We start from the raw sequence: 21,674 nt of genomic DNA on the forward strand, positions 1-21,674 counted from the left end.
ATAATACTGTCCTGTGTAAGAACTTATTACACATACTAAAGGTGTTCTAGCAACATGAACACGTTAAAGCGGAAGCGAAAAAGATCGGTTTACCTCCGGTCATTGTTGTGGTTTTTCCGGCGAGCTCCGGACTCCGATTCCGACGAGAATTTTGTGGTTCTTCTAGGCTCTTACTCTCTCTCTTAGATGGTGTTCGTTTCTGAATTGAATGAGCGAGCCTAGGGACCTCAAAATCGTTTATTATACATTCTCATAACCATGAATGAGAAATATTACGTTATAATAAATGTAATCAATTTGCTTAATTTTGGCTCTTAATTGTGCGTTATATTTGGTCGAAAACCGTTTGTATATGGACCATATTAATGGAGAGATTATTTCCATTGATAGCTAACTCAAAAATGGAAATATTCTTATATTCTCCCACTTGGTCCATATAACGAAGCACTCACATTAAAGAAACACAATATATGAATCATGGCGATAGGTTCTCTATGAGTGATTATTATCTTCCATGTATTACGATATACTAAGTCTCTCAATTCAATAGCCCTCTTATTCTTTAGTGAATAAACCATATGTTTATTCCAGGTCCACTTAAACGATATTTCTCGATAAACTAAAATGAATGTGCACAACCATATGAGAAAATATCTAACTAAATTAGAGTTTATGAAAAAAAACAAATGTACCCCATAATAAGGATTATATCATGTAAGCAGATACCATGATTTCTAAATGATCCTTGAATTTCTTTAGTGGCATGCCTTTAGTCAAGGATCGGTAATCATCAACTCAGTGCTAATTTGTTGGATGAAGTCTTTTAATAAGGGTATATCAAATGTTATTATTTGATAATCTTAAGTTGTTTTTCCTTTTTATGTCATTTGAAAAATCGTTCTTTTCTGTGAATGTTTTATGTAATTGGGGATCTTATTGTGTTTTTTTTTTTATTTTTATTTTTTATGTAAATATATGAATCAAGTTGCTATATTTATATGGTTGACTTTTCTCCATATCTTTGGTAGGCAAGTGAGTATGCTAAAATACGACCTTCATTATCAAATCGAAATAATACTGTCCTGTACACATCTGAGACCCGCTATAGCTAGCTTGCTTAATATATATTTAAATTGCAGAGTATACGGACCTAAAGCATTAACAAAGAATAGCACGGGTCCAAAAATCAATTACAAAAATTACATGTTAACTCGTTATTTTTAAATCAATTACAAGAATAGCATTAACATTGAATATTCGTTTTAAAAAAAAAATAACAATTCGATAAATCTAAATATAAATTAAAACTACAAATTTAAAGCCAAAATAAAATTTATAGTGAGAATACTAAAGCAAATTGGAATTCATAGTTACAATACAAAATAATTTTAAGGATGGGAAGGTCTTATTTTAAATTAAAAATAATAAAAAAAATTAACGGGTCGGATTATCGAGTTAACGGGTCAGGTAAATGTTTCCTATACCCGTATCCGCATTAATCCAAATGTTAACGGGTACTATCCGTTAAGTCATTTCAAACGGGTATTACTGGCCCATTTGGACTAGATAACGGGCGAATCATAAACATTACTGTGAGAAGGTTAACACGAGTCATGCTGAAAATAGATTTAGGATGGTGTAAATTTCAATTTAGGAAAAGTTCCATTCCCAATAGTTTTGGACAAAAATCTAATAAATCTAATTTAATCCAAAAATATGACTTGTCCTTTTACACAATTACGTTTTTATCCTTTTATTTTTTTCTCATTGGATTCTCTATTTCTCTTTTAGCTGCTCCACCATTTTTTCTTCTTCTCTGTGATCTTTGAAAACAACAGCACTTCACGCAAAATCAAAAGAGGAAGAACAGTTGGCGAAGAAGAGGCTGTATTCGTTGGGGTGGGTGACGGGGAAGGATTGGCTGAAGGACGTGACCGGCGGCGGAGACAGCTCGCGGAGGGTGAAGAGGCGGAGGATGTATAGGGAGTCGAGGACGCACGATCTCGGATTCTGCTGGATCTCCATCGCCACCTGGAGGGACTCCTCCGAGAGAAGAAAGAATCCGAGCCGGTCCGACACCACCACCGCTCCACCGACGACATCGCGATCGAGACGTGGCCGGTGTGGGTGAACCCGAACTTCTCGAAAAGGATCATCGCCCGCCGTCGATGCCGTCAGAAGCACCGCCAACGCCCACCACGTGATGGGGCTATGGGCGGGGCCCATGAGACAAGGTGACGCCGGCGGGGTGGGCTTGGTCGATGCGGGCCGAGTCCCAACCCGACCCGTCTTGGCGGGCCGTGAAGACCGAGATGTTTCCGTTGGAGGATCCGCAGGCGAGGCAGAGGCCGAGCTCGTGCGGAGCCCAGTCGACGGAGTTCACCCACGCCGAGCTGTGGTCGTCGAAGACGTGGGACTTTCGCCTCTCGTTCCCGTCCTCTTTCCAGATGATGACATGGCCGTCGAAGAAGCAACGATGCCAGGATGGACCCGAACTTTGGGTGGGCCCACGAGACCTCCCAGACCCGAACGCGGTGCCCCGTCAGCGTCGCCAGGTGCCGCGAGGTGTTGTTTCCGACGCCGACGATCTTGATTGTGGAGTGGTTCTACGATTGTCGGGCGAGGATTCGCGGAGGCAAGTGGTTCTACGTCGACACCATCTGTATCCTCATTTTTCTGTATGAAAAAAAGGGGTTCTTTCTCAACAAAATATTAGATAGACTAATAAACAAGGATGTTTTAACTACAGAATGTATTGATCGAGTAATAAAACTGTGCACAGTTTACTTCAATTAATTTTGTCATCAAATGTAAATAGGCAACATTTTTAGTTTTTTATTATTTTCTTGCGCTCATATGATCTATTGGTAAAAAGCATACTTGTTTTCATTTTAATTAATTTTTCTTTTAAACTATATATATATATATATATATATATATATATATATATATATATAATTTTGCAGTGCTGGCTTTTTGGTTTCGGTTGAAATACCCTCGTATTGCTCTTGGAGCAGTGGCCTCATCAGCACCGATTCCGTACTTTGATGATATCACACCACAAAATGTTAGATAGAATTGGGTAAAGTTACGGTGGTATTTGATAGGCATAAAATCATTTGACTAATTAAATTGAGAATTTTTGGGTATTAATTTATATAGTTTATTGATATTGTTGTCAATACTCTTTCTAGTTTATTGATATTATTGTCAATAAATGATTTGGTTTATTTACATGGTCATCAATAATCTATATAATTTATTGACATTATCGATATTACGATTTTTATTGACATTATAGTCAATAAAACCTAGTATTATTGACATTATAGTCAATAAAACCTAGTATTATTGACATTATAGTCAATAAAACCTAGTATTATTGACATTAATGTCAATAAAAACTGTGAAGATTTATTGACATTAATTGCAATAAAAATGCATATTTATTTACATCAATGTCAATAAATCTTCAAAGGATTTTCCTAGAATCGTTGAAGATTTATGACATTAATGTCAATAAAAATGCATATTTATATACATCAATGTCAATAAATCTTCAAATGATTTTTTTCAGAATCGTTGAAGATTTATTGACATTAATGTCAATAAAAATGCAACAATGTCAATAAATCTTCAACGAATTCACATAAGTTTTCAGAAACTTTTCCAAATTTTCCAGAATCCTAAGAAACGTTTTTTCTTGAATGAGTTTTAATTTTGTAATTTTGAATATGATGTTAATTGACCATGTACCATTATGCTTGACATACACTAAAATATCACCCATTACCGTATAAAAAGAGTGTAATCGGATTGTTAATTTCCGTTATAAAGATTACAAATCATAACAAAAAATATTTTTAAAAACTGTGAAGATTTATTGACATTAATGTCAATAAAAATGAATATTTATTGACATCAATGTCAATATAATCTTCAAAGGATTTTCCCAGAATCGTTGAAGATTTATTGACATTAATGTCAATAAAAATGTAACAATGTCAATAAATCTTCATCAAATTCTCAGAAATTTTCAGAAACTTTTCCAAATTTTCCAGAACCCCGAGAATCTTTTTTTCTTTGTTTTTTAACTTCAAAGACCACAGAAATTCAAAGACTTAAACACTTGTAATAGGACCAAAAAAATTTCATGAAAATCTCTAACCCTAAAGTGAAAAGACGAACTGAAAAACGAAGATGAACAACTCCTACTCATGACGAACTGAAAAACGAAAAGAGAGAGTAGAAGATAGCTGAAGCCAAACCTTCTTTCCTTGAGTTGAAGCAGTATAGGTAGTTCATGAAATAAGAAAGAAAATAAAATTTTCTTAAAAGTGAGGGTATTTTTGTACTTCATGAAAATAGGTAGTCATAGTTTAGGTAATCCCAATTTGAGTATAATGGAGAAATTCTAGAGCCGTCAATTGTTAATTTTGTTGTAAACATTGATAATTGAAGCTATTTATTGAAAAAGACCAACTAAAAATTTATTAGATAAATAAAATAATTAAAGGACTTGAAAAAATCAGTTTCAAAATTTACTTCGCTATTTTTTTAAGGTTATTTTAATTTATATTTTTTTACTTTTTTTTTTTTATTATTTTAAGGTTATATAAGTTTAAGTCTTTTAATTTTTGTTATATAACTGAGTCTTTATAAATAATGATAAATGGACAGGTTGAAACTGGAGATGGAATTTCATACCGCAAAACATATGTACTAGAGTCGAATCTTGCCACAATAATACATGCATTGTTTTCCTTATAAGAAAAGAGCATATGATAGATTCCATTTTCATTATTGAGGCAACCATTCTATGATTGCATATGCATGGATTTCCGTTACGAAGTAAAGGACTTCGTCTTATATAACATAAAATAAAATCAGTTCCAAAAAAAATTAAAAAGAAGGAAATAATTAAACAATTGCGTGTACAGAGTTTATTAATCTGGTTTCGGGACTATATATACATCATACAAGCGTTGCTATATCTCTCACAAATCTTGTAAAAAAATGGCTTCTTCTTTCTTGGTGTCTATGAGAAATCCAATCTCACCATCGAGCGATTTCCATCGTCGATTCAATCCGACAAAAAAAGCTCCGTCCAACCTCATTAGAACTATCCGGAATAAATACACGGTGACAGAGATAACGCAGGGCGATGGAACTGAAGGAATGAGGAACTCTATTGACCCACATAAGGTACGTAATAATTTAACAAAGCCTTCTTGATTCGTTCGTTATTATATAGCATTATACCAAAACTGTAAATAAATACAAATTTTATTGACAGTTATTTATTGACAAGTTAGTCAATAAATTGTCAAAATTTCGGAATTATAAACAATCAATGAATTTTGGTCCAAAAAAAAATTAAATGACGGTGTAATCCCTTAGCATGTATTAAGATTCGCACGTGCAAAATATAAAAGAAACATGCTTAACAAAGTTTATAAGGTAAAAATTTACTTTTCTCGTCATCTACTTGATTTCAAGATATACGTACCCTTGTGATACTTTACAATATATGGATAAAATCGTATTACTATTTAATTATGACAAACATTCTTTTTTTAAACGAGTCTATATATGAGTTTTTCATGTGTATAGGAACAAGTTAAATGGAGACTTCTTCAAGGAAATTTCAGGAGTCATCGCATCGGCTTTACAAGTTCCGGTGAAAAAGCTTTGGAAGCAGCCGTGGAGTGCGCAAGAGAGCATCAAATAAAAAAAACGCGGTATTGATTCAAAGATTAAGTTCGTAGCTTTCAGGAACAGCTTACACGAAAAGACTCTTAGCAAAGTCGCGAAGCCAAGTGAATTATTCGGGCATTTCATCGAGTACGGTGACATCGAAGCCGCTCAAAAGTTGTTCAGCAAAGCGAAACCCGCCGCTGTTTTTGTGGAGCCCTTTCATCTTAACGGCGATGGTTCAGTCGAAACAACGGAGAAGTTCTTGAAATATTTACGCGTCACTTGCGATCATGAAGGGGCTCTTCTAGTGTTTGATGAGGTTAGAACATCATTAAAAAAACCTTATTTTTGATGCGATGATACAATAATTTTAATACGTAGTGTTTTAAATTATTACTATAAGAAAAAGTTAAAATGTACAAACAAAAAACTCTCAAATATTTACTTGTTGACACAATCCTTCATGTGTTTTTACACTCGTATAATAATAAAAAAAATAATACTAAAACAAAGTTCCATTTTTGTGTTTGTGATTTATAAAACTTTATGTTCACAATTTTCTTTAAATAACTCGGATTACTTCAATGATTTCCGTTGGCTTTTATATGCATAAATATTTATAATAGCCTAATAAAATCTTATTATAAGGTCCATGACGATGATTATAGTCGATGTTTGCCTAATTATATGGTTTAAGAGTTTTTGTTTTCCATTTAAATAATATATATGTACGTGTAAAAGTCAATAAGATCTAGGATTAGAGTTGCTTAAAACTAGTGTAAACATATATAATTTTTTTTTTCCCTGATAGAATGTTGAACAGGGAATGATTGTGTATTTCTATTTTTGCGTCCTACTAGGTCCCTCCAATCAAAACAGGTCACATTATTATATCTTCTTTTAATGGAGGGACTTTAATGGAGACAAAGGGATCAAGTTTTTAGTTTTTAAGTTAATTTTAAAAAGAAGATATAATAATGTGCCCTGTTTTGATTGGAGGGACTTTGATGGACACACAAAAGGGGGACAAATGACACCAACTAAGGAAAAAAAAAAAAAAAAAAAAAAAAAAAAAAGACTTTTTATAGGGTATAAATAAACACAGGATGGATCACAATTGAGGGTTCTTTTATGTAATATTTTTTTAAATATTATATTTTCTTGTTTAAAAAAAAAAGTTAAAAGCAATTACTTGATCCCCTATATTGATCGGATATGGACACAAAAACAAATGATTCGGATCCTGCGATAAAAAAAATAAAAAAAATCTTTATTTTACGAGAGAGAATAAATAAACACCCAACATTATCTCGTCATTAGATCAAAATTGAGAGTTATGTATGTGATACTTTGATTTTAATAATTTTTTTTTAGAAAATTGTTTTCCTAGTTCCTCTTTTCCTTTTTTTTTTTATAATACCTCCTATTATCTCATTATAAGGATACTTATTAATCAAATTTTCGTCGTACTGCCCACGTTTGAAAAAAAAAAAAAAAAAAACCTTTCAAATGCAAAATTTAAAACTCTAATCATTTGGCGCAGAGTGAAATTGGATTTGGCCGGACGGGCAAACTATGGGCCCACGAGGCTTACGGTGTATCACCACACATGATGACAATAAATGCACCATTGTCAAGCAAAGGACTCACTATGGGAGCTCTCATAGCGCCAAAAAGCATCCATTTAAGCAACTACGACATGGACTCGGAGATCTTCATAGAAACCAATGAGTACTTGGGTAAGATCTCCGACGATGTTACTTCCATATTCTCGGAGGAAGTTCTCGAAAAGGGCGATTTCTTCGTAGAAGTACTGAAGAGAGAGGTAAAGGAAAATCCGTACGTGAAAGGAATACGTCGCGTTGGATTGTTAGTAGAAATTGAGCTCTATTATTATGCCCGTGAAGCAGCCTCGGGTCTCATCGAAAAAGGCCTCTAAAATATCGGGTTTTATACGTGTGACCACTCACCGAGATCGTGTGGTTATTAGACTCTTGCCTTGTCCAACCTCGCCGCTCGAAGAGCTTCGCGGTGAAGCAAAGGAATGTGCTACACTTGTTCTTGGTGGTTAGTTTAATTATCGATCTCTAATAGGACACGCGTAGATTAATAATATTATGCACGCGAATTACTTGTGTGTGTCATTTTCCTATCTCATTTTATATTCCTGCTTCTCATTCTGTCGGTACAATATCAATGTCGCTCATAAATAATTTTTATAAATATAAGTCTCCGTGTTTATGTCCACGAGTCTTTTAAGTTTTTAATAATATACTCTCTTTATATATATGATGCGTCGCTATGAGGACTTTCTCGTACAAAAATAACAGAAAGAGAAATATATCAGATACATTGGGAAGTAAACTAGAAGCCATTTTCTCCTCGATCTTATGTGAACTATTCCATTGTTTTGGATGTTATTGAACTTTGCAAGCAAGATCCTTATTATTTAAATTACGTCTCGTACGGATTGACTTGGTGTTTTTCATTTTATTTTTTTTTTCTTTTCAAATTGTATACCAAGTCTTTTTGGTTTGTTCCTTACATAATTAAGGTCTATGTGTATCCTTGATCTGAATAATAATAATTAAGGTCGATTAATTAGTTCAAGTTTATTATTCACTATGGCTAGAAAACAAATTGATGTTTGCTTGAACAAGTAGACTTAGGTCAATTAATTTTATTTTTGGTTTTTGCTGGAAATGTAAACAACTTAGTTAACGATTTTTATATAATGAAAACAACCCATTAAACATAGCATGAAAATATTTACCTTACAACTATTTGAGAACTTCCTCTTATTCTAATCCATCCAACTTCCTCTTTTCAAATTTTTCCATAACATTTAAAGAAAATAAATACTTTTTTAAATGGAAAAAGTGTAACTAAATTACAACTGCTATAATTTCAAAAATGTCTACTCCATATATAACTTCATTTGATTCTTCTCAAACAAGGCAACTATTTCCCCTAGCTCGAACCATTTTCGTCAAGAACCGGTATCACTAGACTCAAAATCTCGACCGCCTGATCGAGCTCCTCATCCGTGATGATCAACGGCGGAACGAGCCTCACGACGTTTCCACTCCCAGCGGTCAACACGAGAAGCCCAGATTCTTCACACGCGTTGACCAAAGCTTTCGCGGGCATGTCAAGCTCGATCCCGACGATCAATCCTAGCCCTCGAATCTCTCTCACGTGGGGATTTCCCCCGAGCTTTCTCTCCAAAAGGTCCTTCAAGTAGAGACCTTTTGGAGAGACTTCGCTAAGGAAACTCTGGTCCGAAATCTTGTCGAGAACGGCGAGCGCCGCTTTGCAGACGAGAGGCGAGCCGGCGAAAGTGCTTCCGTGGTCTCCGTATGCTATTGAAGAAGCGACTCTTTCGGTGACCAACACGGCTCCGATTGGCAATCCACCGGCCAAAGGCTTGGCCAGAGTCATCATGTCGGGGAAAACACTGTAAGCCTCGTGGGCCCATAGGTAACCCCGTTTGGCCCAAACCACATTGGACCTGTTACACAAACCCGAGCCAGAAAATGTACCGATATTACATAGTTGGAAATGCAATCTATCATTTTTTTACCCCCTCGTTTGGAACCCGAAAAGATAAAAATACTACAAATACAGTTTTCCGGTGCGGAAGACATTCGGGTGCGACTTTTCGCACCCAAAATTCGCACCAAATAAGGCTTTCAGGTGCGACTTTTCGCACCCAAAACTCAAACAAACATATGAAAATTTTCGCTGATTTTTTTAACTTTGGGTGCGACTTTTCGCATCCAAAAGTCTATCAAAACTATTAGGTGCGACATAGTCGCACCCATAGACTGAAAACATTTTAGCGGCCAACTTTCCCCCTCTTTTTGGTTAAAATATCATTGGGTGCGGAAATCCGCACCCAAAGGTGTCATTGGGTGCGACAAAGTCGCACCCAAATGTCCAAATTTTTTCGCGGTCAAATTTTCCCCCTCTTTTTACAAAAATCATTGGGTGCGACAAAGGCGCACCTAAAAGTACTGACACAGGTCTTTTGTCGCACCCAAAAGTGTCATTGGGTGCGACAAAGTCGCACCCAAATTCAAAGTTTTATATAAATCAAATTTTTGCTCGGTTTTCATTATATCCGAGCCAAAACATTTCATTTCGCCTCTCTCTCTCTCCGATTTCTCTCCTACAAATTCTCCGACCACCACTACACTCCGAGCTCCGTCGCCGCCACCACTCCGAGCTTCGTCGTCGTGATCTCTCTCCGGCTAGGTAATCCCTCCCCCTCACTCTTAGATTCTCATCCTCACTTTGTCTCTCCCCCTTCTCTCTAACACACACACTCTCTCTCTCTCTCTCTCAGCCTCCGACCAGCCCCTCCGACCAACCCCTCCGCTGCAGCCCCTCCGACCAGCCCCTCCGCTGCAGCCCCTCCGACCAGTCCCGAGCCTCCGACCATTTGCGGGTTTCGACCAGTCCCGAGCCTCCGACCAGTCTCGAGCCTCCGACCAGTCCCTCTCTCTCTCTGTGTGTGTATATGTGTGTGTGCGACTTTCGGGTTTGTTCTTATCTGCGGCGAGGAGCGGCGACAGAGATAAGAACAAACCTGAAAGCCGGCATTTTTTTTTTATTTTTGGTGACTTTTTAGGTGCGACTTTAGGTGCGGAAAGTCGCACCTAAATGTCGCACCCGAAAGTCAAGAGTTTTGGGTGCGACTTTTCGCACCTAAGACTTTTAGGTGCGGACTTTCGGGTGCGGAAAAGTCGCACCTAAAGATATCTTTGGGTGCAAAAATTGACTTTTGGGTGCGAAAAAAGTCGCACCCAAATGTCTTTTTTGTACTAGTGATCCTTAACATTTCCTTGGATCAACGATGATTTGAAGGTAAAAAAAGAAACAAAAAAGTTTTAAAAAAATATGCTGAAATATTTTATATTTTCAAATTTCCTTAAAAAAAATTCCAAGTATTTTACATTGAGGGGCAGCATTTTATTCTTAACATATCTAATCAGGAATGCGAATATAATGTAGTACATAATCTACTATCATTTTTTTCCCTTAAATTTTAAATCAACTTGAAAAAATAGAATATATATATATATATATATATATATATATATATATATATATATATATATATATATTCACTGGCTTCCAAAGACAATTAGAACTATGATCTTCAATCAACTCATCATCACCATTTTCACTTTTCCTTGGCAAAAATTTGGTCGACGAAGCTCACTCCGGGCATCACCGGCTGAAACGGAGTCCTGTAATGCTCTTTGCTCGTCAGAGCCAGAGCGCCCATCGTCCTCCCGTGGAAGCAGTTCGTGAAGGACACGAACTCCGTGGCCGGATTTTCGATGGACTCAGGGTTCGAATGCCTCTGAAACTTCCGAGCAAATTTGATGGCCGCCTCGTTCGCTTCGGTCCCCGAGTTCAAGAAGAACACTCGGTCCGCGAATGAGCCTGATACCAAACGCTCTGCCACTACAAGAAATACCACATTTAGCGACGAAACTATTAGCGACGACTTAATCGTCGCTAATAAATCGTCGATAATCACCCTTTTAGCAACGATAATAGCGTCGCTGATTTTTTGGTGCCAAAAATATTAAAGGTTGGCGGCAAAGATAATTAGCGACGAATTTATCGTCGCTAATTCGTTTTTGTCGTCGCTAAGTTCGCGGGAAAATAATTAGCGACGATTTTATCGTCGCTAATTATTTGTGAATTCATGTAGCGACGATAATATCGTCGCTAATAATGTAGAATTAATTTCGAATTTTAAAGAGGGAAAAATCCCTCCTATTTAATTAAAACGAAAACATTTAGCAACGATTTTCGCGTCGCTAAATAGTTTTTTGTCGTCGCTATAAATTTAGCGACGATTAAATCGTCACTAAATGATTTCGAATTTGAACGAATTTTAAAGAGGGAAAAATCTCTCCCATTAAATTAAAACGAAATGATTTAGCGACGATTAAATCGTCGCTAAATATGTGAAATATACTAATAGCGACGAATAAATCGTCGCTAAATGTCTGGTGATTTAAGTTCATTTAGCGACGACATAAAATCAATTAGCGACGATAAAATCGTCGCTAAATGTCTTTAAATACCAGATCGCGACCCAGTTCCCTCATTCGCTCCCAAAACCTAAAATCGCCATTTCTTTTTCTCTGATTTCTCCTCTCCGCCGTGTGCCCTCCTCCGCCGTGTGCCGCCGACGCAGTCGACGCCGACCTCGTCCTCCCCGGTAAGTCTCTCTCTCCTCACTTCTCTCTCTATCCTCACATCTCTCTCCTAACTTCTCTCTCATGTCTGCAGCTCCTCTCCTCCGCTCCGCTGCCGACGCCGTCGCCGCTACACCGCCGACGCCGTCCTCGTCCTCGTCCGCCCCGGTCCGGCAGCTCTTCCCCGCTTCCCGCGCGCCGTCATCTGTCACGGTAAGTTTTTTTTTATAACTTTATATATATATATATATATATATATATATATATATATATTAGTTATTTATAGAATTAATATATTAGTTATATATATTAGTTATTTATATATATATATAACTTTATTTATATATTAGTCATAAATATAAATGAATTAATTAGTTATAAATGTGAATGAATTAATTAGTTATATTTACATAATTTAGTATAAATATTTATATTTATAGAATTAATTATATATTTGTTATAAATTTTATAAATATTTAAATTAGTTTTGTTTACACAAATATTTAAATTAGTTATAAATTTTAATATTAGGTATAAATATTTAAATTAGTTATAAATATTTATATTAGGTAAAATTATGTAAAAACATGTAAAAACAATTAGTTAGTTTATGTAAATTAAATGAAATTGTATTTAATTCTTGTTACAAATGATTAAAAATGTGAAATTAATTAGTTGATATGGATTATGAATTTTAATAATCGAACCACTGAGGTTGGATTTATTATTAGTTTTAGGATGTTTCTATGCAGGTTTTTAAGTTAAAGGCTTGATGCCGGGTTTTTAAGTTTATAGAGGAGGTTCTGCCGAAATTTCGGTAGGATCGTGAAATTATAAAATAAAATCCGAAAACTACTAAATTTTGAAATGTTCAATCTATAGGTAAAATGAGTTATCCAAATAAGAATTGGATAGTCGAGGACCAACGTTTAAGCGTTGAGTTTGCGGCTGGCATGACAGAGTTCATGACAATGGCCCGACAACACGTAAACATCGAAGGACGAGTTAAGTGTCCATGCAAGAGGTGTAACAACGTGTTGATACAAAAAATTCCTGATATAGAGAATCATCTCTTTATCAGAGGATTTAAGAGGAATTACACGAGGTGGAACTTTCACGGGGATGAAGAAGATGACGTAATGCAGTATCAGACGGATTATAGAGGATGAGGCGGGATGTTTGATGCTGTACACGATATCTTAGATCACAACGACGTAGACGGTGACGATGACAGTATTGACCCGAATGCAGAATACCAAAGTGGACAGTTCGATGACCTTTTCAGCGACCTGAACACAGAATTATGGTCGGGTTGTACGGAGTATTCGTCACTCTCCTTTGTTGTCACGTTGATGCATTTGAAAGTGATGAACAAGTGGACGAATAAGTCGTTTGATCAGCTACTGAAAGTACTGAAAAAGTCTCATCCGATCGGCAACACGATTCCAGAGTCACACTATGAAGCAAAGGCGAAATTGCGTTGATTTGGTATGGGTTACGAGTCGATTCACGTCTGCAAACACGATTGCGCGTTGTTTTGGAAGGACAACGCCAATCTAGACGAGTGTCCAGTTTGTAATGAGAGCCGGTGGCTGAAGAAAGACGGTGGAAAAAAAGTAGCGCATAAAGTGTTGCACTACTTTCCACTGAAAGATCGACTTAAGCGACTGTACGCGAGTCGGCACACAGCTCTAGAGATGCAGTGGCACGAGAATGAACGCATTAAGGAGGATGGTGTACTGCGACATCCTGCAGACGGAGCAACGTGGAAGAAGATCGACCGAAAATATCCCATGTTTGCGGCAGAACCGAGGAACGTCCGGCTTGGACTTGCCGCCGATGGTTTCAACCCATTTGGTGACATGAGTTTATCGTACAGTATGTGGCCGGTAGTCTTGACTGCGTACAATTTACCGCCGTGGTTGTGCATGAAAACATCGTACTTGATGTTAACATTGCTTATACCAGGTCGTAGTGCGCCGGGAAAAGACATGGACGTTTTCTTACAACCGCTGATTGATGAGCTGAAGGAATTGTGGGAAACCGGTGTTGTGTTGAGAGATGGTTCGACCGGTGAGCTATTCAGGTTATTTTCCGTACTACTATGGACGGTGAATGATTTTCCAGCGAGAAGCAGTTTTTCGGAATGGAGTGGTCAAGGGTACCTTGCTTGTCCGACGTGTAACAACGACACACCATCTTTTAAGGCTCGAAACAAGATTGTTTACTGCGATCATCGTCGATTCTTGCCGTTGTTACACCCGATGAGGAAGAGCAAACTGTACAAGGTACAAAATGAGAAACGACCACCACCAGTGAGAAAATCAGCGAGCGACATACTTCGACAATTGCGATTAGTGGGAGATGCAACCCCGGGGAAGCACCCTGACTTCGGCGGGAAGAAACGAAAGCGCTATGCGAGTGAGCTGAATTGGACAAAGAAAAGTATTTTCTTCGAGTTTCCGTATTGGTCGAGTCTTATGCTGAAGCATAACCTCGATGTAATGCATATATAAAAGAATGTATGTGACAATCTTCTGGGTACCTTGCTGAACATCGAGGGGAAGACGAAAGACACAGATAAGGCGCGGTTGACTTTGGCGGACTGGAACATAAGGCACAAGCTTCATTTGTACCAAGAATTAGATAGATGGATGAAACCGCCGTCGTCATACACTCTGACACTTTCAGAACGGAAGCGGTTTACTGAGTTCTTGAGATCTGTCAGATTTCCCGATGGTTTTGCAGGGAATTTGAAGAAGAATGTTACCGTGGATGGGAGGTTGACGGGTTTGAAGTTTCACGATTGTCACGTGATTATGCAGCGCCTATTGGCTCCTGATATTCGTCATTTTCTGGATCGAACCATTCGAGATGCCATAATAGAGCTCTGCAACTTCTTCAGACTTATTTGCTCTAGAACGCTGGTAATTTCAGACATTGAGAAGGCGCATGAGGATGTGAAGCTTATATTGTGTAAGCTGGAACGAATTTTCCCGCCTGATTTCTTCACAATCATGGTTCATTTGGTAATGCATCTACCGGAGGAGGCAATTAACGGAGGTCCAGTTCATATGCGGTGGATGTATCCATTTGAGAGATACCTTGGAACGCTCAAGAACTTTGTGCGTAATCGAGCTAGACCAGAGGGTTCAATTGCCGAAGCCAATGTTGTAGACGAAGCATTGACATTCTGCTCAAGGTATCTAGAAGGCGTTGAGAATCGTTTCAACATGCCCCAACGAACAGACGTCGCGTCTAACTTCGAAGGTGTCGAACAGGAGTTATCGGTGTTTCAGTCATCAAGTTGTCGGCCTTACGGGAAGATGACCACGATACGCTTAGATGAGAATATACGATTGCTCGCTGAGTGGTACATTTTACGAAATTGTCCCGAAATTGACGATTTCATGAGGTAAATGAGTGAAATAAATGAACTTCAATTATTTATACGAAGTGATGTATTAAATGAACATGAATTTTATTTCAGTGAACACATAGATCTCATGGAATTAGAAGGTCGACCAGATGTTGAAGAAGCGCATCGACTTGAGTTCCCAAAATGGTTTTGGGAAAAGGTATTTGACTAACTTAAAGAATATGATTAAACTCCCTTCGACACTAACCGACTCGTTAATGGTTATATGTAGGTATTTCGCATGAGCCAAGACGGATTACCCCTATCCTCCGAATTATATGCATTGGCATTTGGACCACATTTCGCACCACAGACGTATCCGCGTTGTGTAGTGAACGGAGTTAAATTTATCTCCCGTCAACGTGATAGCAGAAGAACGACTCAGAATAGCGGGGTATGTGTACCAAGTGAAGGAGGTCACGACTTCTACGGTCAAGTAGAAAACGTCATTGTCTTGACTTATCAGAACGATTGTCGTGTCGTCTTATTTCAATGTCGTTGGTTCGGTGACCAAGATCCGAGGAAAAGGACACGCAACGACAATAACTTGACAAACGTGTATGTGGCAAAAGAATGGTACAAAGACGAGCCATTTATTTTGGCAACTCAGGCGAAACAAGTTTTCTACTTGGAAGATAATTTGAATGGTCCTGGTTGGCGAATGTGTGGGATCTTCCTGATATTGACATCATTCTTGGTCAATCTTCGTCTTCAGTTCAGTTGTCAGTAGAACCGTCAGATTTAGATTCACTGTCGACGCGTCATCAGTCTGCGATACCAAAGCCCGTGAGCAACGAAGGAGTGAACTTGGAAAATATTGAAGAAGAGTTTATCGATGACGAAGAAACTGAGGACGAAGATTTAATGGAAGAAGATGATTTGTCAGACGACGATGATTGATAGTATATAACGTTTTTCATTTACTTACTAAATTAACTGATTTAAATCATTACGAATGCATAACTAAATAAATTTTGTTTTGAATTTCAGATGGCTGCGGCTACAGGAGCTGGAGGCAGCGGAGGCGGGGATGACTACTTAGCCCGTCTCCCGAATTATTGCGAGTCGGCGCCCGTACGCGATGGCGTCGAAGAAGAAGACGATGATATCGAACCGGCCGTGCGTGGGCCGACGGTCGGGCTTCGATCTGAGCGTGCACGGCGCCCCGGGGTGAAGGAAGTCGTTATTTATAACGAGGAGTTTCAGTCGTTCTTGCAGCCAGAGCGCGAGATGGATCCGGATTTCGCGACGTTCGCGAACACGCTCAAGTTGGTCGTCCGAGACAAGATCTCGCCTACGGTCCCAAGGTGGACGAATGCGAACGTGGGGCCGGCGAAGGAGGCCGAGATCCGAGCAGCGATTCGAGACAAGCACAACATTCGAGTCGATGGTGATGCAACCGGGAAGAAGAAGGCGATTGTCGATGCGGCAATCATTCGAGACGCGAAGACTCGTCTTCGCGATTGGAGGCATACCTTGCGGTCATGGTTCGACATCGACTGCAAGAGCAGCGTACAGGTGGCGCGGTTGATGAAACCGAGGACCGTTAAGCTCGACAACGAATGGGAGACGCTGATACAACGATATACGAGCGATGAGTTTAAGGTAATCAAATCATTTACGTTAAATATGTGTTTATCCTTTTATTAAAGGATTTGTTATTTACGTGTACGTTTACTTATATTACAGGCCATACAAGCGAAGAACAAGGCGAATCGCGCGAAGAAGAAGACGAAGACTCGACAGGGGACGATTGGGTTCTCGACCCACCGCATGAAGAACGTAAGTTTTATGTTTATATGATACATCAAATCATTAAAATTATCTAACACTTGAAGTTTTGTTTACATGCAGAAGAGCGCCGAGACAGGCGCTTTCGAGAGCTTGTTTGCGAACTACAAGCGCCAACATCAGTCCGACAAGTCCGAATGGCTGACTCCTGAAGCCTCCGCACGTTATGTAAGTTTACATTTATTTTGTCTTATTTTTCGATTAATATATACTAACTAGTTAATTATATCAGGATCGACTGGTCGATAGGTTCAACACGTTGCGAGCGGAGACTGAGCAACAAAGAGCGGACGTTGATATTTCCGTCCTAGAGCAGCAGGCGATCCGCGATATTATGGGTTCGCGGACTGATCACTTGACCGGCGTCGGACGTTTGGTGCCATAGGGAGCACGGATGGCGGCTAAAGTCGCCGAAGTCTACGGTAGTTCGGAGGCTGGGACGTCGCACCCAGGATATATCTCCCAGGAGGTGTTCACGTCGACCTTCGCCTCGTTCGCCGAGGCAATACAGAGTCAGGTGCCCGGCCTCAACCTGAGCTCGTTTATGCCTCAATTTCCGCAGAGTTCGCAGCACGCTCCATCATCCCACAGCCAGCAGACTCCGACGGCCGGCGTCCACACTCCGACGGGCGGCCAGTAGAGGACTCCTGACGCTAGCCAGCAAACGACGCCCGGCGGACCAAGTCAGTCTACTGATCATAACATTGTTCCGCCGCAGCTTGCAGAGTCTCAACGCCAGCCGAAGAGCGTTTCACGTCGAGGAGGGGGAAAACGAACGGCGGGACGACAAAGCAAACGTTGCGACTAGTGTTTTATTAGATATTTTGTGTATAATAGATTATTATTTACATATTTCTCGATAACCGAAAACGTACGTAACCGGATTTTATATATTTGTTGATTTGGACAATATAATTTACTTTTTATTTGATTTTTCATCTTAGAATTTCATAAATAAAAAACCATAAAAAATTAATAATTAACGACGAAAAAAATAAAAAAAATAATAATAATAATAATAATAATTAGCGACGACATAGTCGTCGCTAATTATTAAAACATTGAACGTATTAGCGACGACTTTTTCGTCGCTAATTATCTGTCACAAAATAAAAAAAAACTTCTCATCACAACATTTAGGGACGAAATTATCATCGCTAATCTCGTCGGTAAATATTTAGCGACGAATAAATCGTCGCTAAATATATTTAGGCACGAATATTTAGCGACGATAATAATCGTCGCTAAATACATTTAGCGACGATTATCGGGTTATTACCGACGAAAAAAATCGTCGGTAATTGTCGTATTTGTTGTAGTGTGCTAGCTCTACCTATCAAATATCACCATTACAAAGTGTTAAACTCGGTGATAATCAACGAGAAGGCAACGATTATTGACTATTGATTACTGAGTCTAATAATGGCACTCTAGTTCATATTTTAACCTCATTCTATTCATGGTACTGTTTTCATATTAGCTTGATAGTGCTCCAATTCCATGAAATCCCGAATAAAATGCAACGGGTATTCTAAGTAATATTCTCTCCTTGGAATGCCTTTCAGACTAGATTCAGTTTGGCTTTTTTTTTTTTATACCTTTTCATTCAGCTTCATTAAGGGTAAAAACTTCAACTATCAGACTCTTGAATGTTATGGTTCTCATGAGGCTATGCTAGTAAAGACATCTAATTCTCTACAAAATTGATAACTTTCTCGATAACAATATATACAACAAAGAAAATGTACACCAAGCTATTAAAATGAAATTCACTCGCTATGTTGTCAAAAAGTCCCAGACTAAAGTCATTATATCACTCTTGATTAAAATGTTCAATCTCATTAGCATGACTCCCAATCTTGATGACTTTTCTCAGCAACCAAACGCAGAGCAAATATATACCAGAGAGAAAACTCACACCAAAGACCAAACTCTTAACGAATTTTCACTTGCTATGTCAATTAGGCAAATTGCGAAAAGGCATTCACAAACTAATTAGAGCTGATATAATTTTCAAGCTAAACCAAACAGAAAGAAACTAAAAAAAGGAAAGAAATAAAGTACTCACCGAAGGGACAAAATAGAAAAGATTGCTGACGTGAGTAAGCTTCCCAGCCTGGTCAACCACCGCACGAAGTTTTACGGTCGAGTTTATTTAAAGCCTTCAATTCTCAATACGAAGCCAATCCTCATCGCCGTGCCCTAGGGCGTTGACGGCGATACCCGCCGTCAAATCCAAATACTCTCGCCCCTCGAGGTCGAACAATTTACATCCTTTGCCACTCGCGAAAACCGGTTTCGACCTCGCGTAGGTTCCGACGATAACCTTGGCCTCTCTCTCCCTCACGTCGCCGCTGCTCAACGAAATCGCCGTCTCTCCGGAGCCGACGCCGGGGATTCCACGGCGAGGCACGCGATCGGAGACGATTGGCGGCGGCGGAGATAGGCGGTCGTGTGGTGGTTGAAGGTTAGGGTTTTGAGAGAGACGTGGAGAGACGTCATCGTGAAGAGGGACATCAAAGGGAAAGTCCAACGGAACGTTAAGCAATGGAAGGTATGCCATTTTTATTGGAAATGGAATAATTACTTCCAATAGCCAGAATAACCCTAAAAGTGAGCATGTGTACAAGAGTTTGTGTAATACTAATTAGGGTAATTAGGGGTGTTCATCAAAACCGCCAAATCGAACAACTCGATCATCCAAACTAAATCGTACTCTTTTTTAAACCGCTCCATTAAAACCCGATTAAATTTGGTTTGTAACCAACCCAAACCGCAATTGTTTCGGGTTGGTTTGGTTTTTTATAGTCGTGAGATTAGGTCGAACCAAACCAACCCGATAGTGTTAATTCTTTAATTTTTTTAAGATTACAAATATTTTATATGTACTATTGTTAAAAAAAAATCATTTTTTTAATAATATTATAATTAAAAAAAAATACTCAATATCATACTTTATTCTTTGTGACTATATGAAAATCGGGTAGTTAAAAATATGCGTAAATTTTATTTTAATATGTAAATTTTCTAAAGATAAGTAAAATTTTGATTTTATTTGACAAAATTTTTTAGATATAATATACGTATATGATTTTCATTCGAGTTATAAAGTCATTTGTCGAGAATTATAATCCGAAAAAACCAACCCAAACCAACCCGATTTTTTTCGGGTTGGTTTGGTTTGGTTTTACATTTCAATCGGGTTGTTTGGATTTAAAAACTAAAAAATTAGTTGTAGCGGTTCGGGTTGATATCACATGAAAAAACCGACTAACTCAACCCGATTACACCCCTAATACTAATAGTATTAGTTAGAAAGAAAGAGAAAATTTGATTACTAACATTCTTTTATTAATCAAAATTTATTCAATTAATTTTAATCTAGACGAATGATTTTCAGTTTACATTTCAAGAATTAAATTTCTATTTATGAAATAATTAATATTTAAATTTCACATGGGAAATTTTTTTATCAGACTAATTCACATGGATTCAGCATGTTATACAATAAATGCAATATATAGTGTAGTATTATATAATATTATGAAATATGGGATTCCACGGTGAATATACGTGTGTGATGCTGAAATTTATATGTGGAATAGAGAGGTGGGATGGGGCCCGCGCGTAAGAAAAAAAAGAAAGAAAAGCAAAGCCCGCAGAAGAAGGACTCTATGTATAAAAACATACGTGTAAAGATAATTTATATGATGTGGAAAAGCTCAACACAAAAAATTTGCCGCAATGACTAACATTAGCAAAATAACTTTCTATTTCATTTTGATTTATTTTTTCTTCTGAAAATCAATAACTAAATTATTAGTTAGAAGATTCTTATTAAAATTAAACTAAACAATAATTAATAACGTTAAACCCACATCTCTTCCATGAAAATGTAAGATTCTCTCTCATCAAAAATAAATCAAAATGAAATAGAAAGTTATTTTGCTAATATCAATATTCGTGTTAATCATTGCCGCAAATTTTTCCGTGTTGAGCTTTTCCACATTCTATAGATTATCGTCTAAAAAGAAACAGTAAAGGGTCGTTTGGTTTAGTTTTCTAAACTCGTTTTCTGTTTTTAAATTCTGATTTTAATTTTTAAATTTTAAAAACAGATTTAGAATTACGTTTCAAAATATTTTAAATGTTGTTTGGTTATGTTTTCCATTCAATTGTATAGAGATAAAATAGAAAACAACTTTTCATTTTTTCTGTTTTCTAAACAAATTTAAAAAAAAACAGAAACATGATTCTAAATCTGTTTTCTGAATTTATAACTAAACAGTTTTTCTAAAACTGTTTTATAGAATTTAGAATCAGAAAACAGAAAACAGAAATAGAAAACATAACCAAACGGGGCCATGATTTTTAACACGATTTACGATTCGCACAACTACCCAAAAAACAATAAACACCAAAAAACTTTATCCACGTGTCACTCATTAAGTGGATCGTGAGAAATCGTGAATCGTGATAAATAGCAGCACTCGGAAAGAAAGGCACAAACTTTCCCTTTGATTTCCCTCTTCACGATGACCTCTCTC

General features: G+C 37.7%; 3 protein-coding genes and 1 pseudogene across 3 annotated transcripts; 2 read left to right on the forward strand and 2 right to left on the reverse strand.

The window, feature by feature from the left end:
* Positions 1-5,016: 5,016 nt before the first annotated feature.
* Positions 5,017-7,636, forward strand: LOC149383094 (acetylornithine aminotransferase, mitochondrial-like). Its single transcript, XM_089627679.1, has 4 exons — positions 5,017-5,205; positions 5,614-5,708; positions 5,776-6,016; positions 7,241-7,636. The coding sequence occupies exons 1-4, from the start codon at positions 5,017-5,019 to the stop codon at positions 7,634-7,636; spliced, it is 921 nt and encodes a 306-aa protein (XP_089483805.1).
* A 787-nt stretch (positions 7,637-8,423) lies between these two features.
* Positions 8,424-9,178, reverse strand: LOC149383095 (acetylornithine aminotransferase, mitochondrial-like). Its single transcript, XM_089629067.1, has one exon. The coding sequence runs from the start codon at positions 9,139-9,141 to the stop codon at positions 8,668-8,670; it is 474 nt and encodes a 157-aa protein (XP_089485193.1). The 5' UTR covers positions 9,142-9,178; the 3' UTR covers positions 8,424-8,667.
* Positions 9,179-10,885: 1,707 nt separating this feature from the next.
* Positions 10,886-19,690, reverse strand: LOC149383096 (acetylornithine aminotransferase, chloroplastic/mitochondrial pseudogene; annotated as a pseudogene).
* Positions 16,867-17,512, forward strand: LOC149383097 (uncharacterized). Its single transcript, XM_089628806.1, has 4 exons — positions 16,867-16,941; positions 17,026-17,118; positions 17,191-17,295; positions 17,360-17,512. The coding sequence occupies exons 1-4, from the start codon at positions 16,867-16,869 to the stop codon at positions 17,510-17,512; spliced, it is 426 nt and encodes a 141-aa protein (XP_089484932.1).
* Positions 19,691-21,674: the final 1,984 nt, after the last annotated feature.

This window comes from Urtica dioica, chromosome 10, assembly GCF_054948205.1.
Source record: "Urtica dioica subsp. dioica isolate 48M chromosome 10, U.dioica_male_clone48M_v1_H2, whole genome shotgun sequence".
Lineage (NCBI taxonomy): Eukaryota > Viridiplantae > Streptophyta > Magnoliopsida > Rosales > Urticaceae > Urtica > Urtica dioica.

Bases quoted from the DNA above. Each gene is read 5' to 3' on its own strand.
- LOC149383095 (XM_089629067.1), bottom strand. From the start codon at position 9,141: ATGATGACTCTGGCCAAGCCTTTGGCCGGTGGATTGCCAATCGGAGCC.
- LOC149383097 (XM_089628806.1), top strand. From the start codon at position 16,867: ATGAAACCGAGGACCGTTAAGCTCGACAACGAATGGGAGACGCTGATA. The intron at 17,119-17,190 runs GTAAGTTTTATG...GTTTACATGCAG, and splicing joins CGACCCACCGCATGAAGAAC to AAGAGCGCCGAGACAGGCGC. The intron at 17,296-17,359 runs GTAAGTTTACAT...TAATTATATCAG, and splicing joins CTGAAGCCTCCGCACGTTAT to GATCGACTGGTCGATAGGTT.
- LOC149383094 (XM_089627679.1), top strand. From the start codon at position 5,017: ATGGCTTCTTCTTTCTTGGTGTCTATGAGAAATCCAATCTCACCATCG. The intron at 5,709-5,775 runs GTGCGCAAGAGA...CGTAGCTTTCAG, and splicing joins GCTTTGGAAGCAGCCGTGGA to GAACAGCTTACACGAAAAGA. The intron at 6,017-7,240 runs GTTAGAACATCA...CATTTGGCGCAG, and splicing joins CTCTTCTAGTGTTTGATGAG to AGTGAAATTGGATTTGGCCG.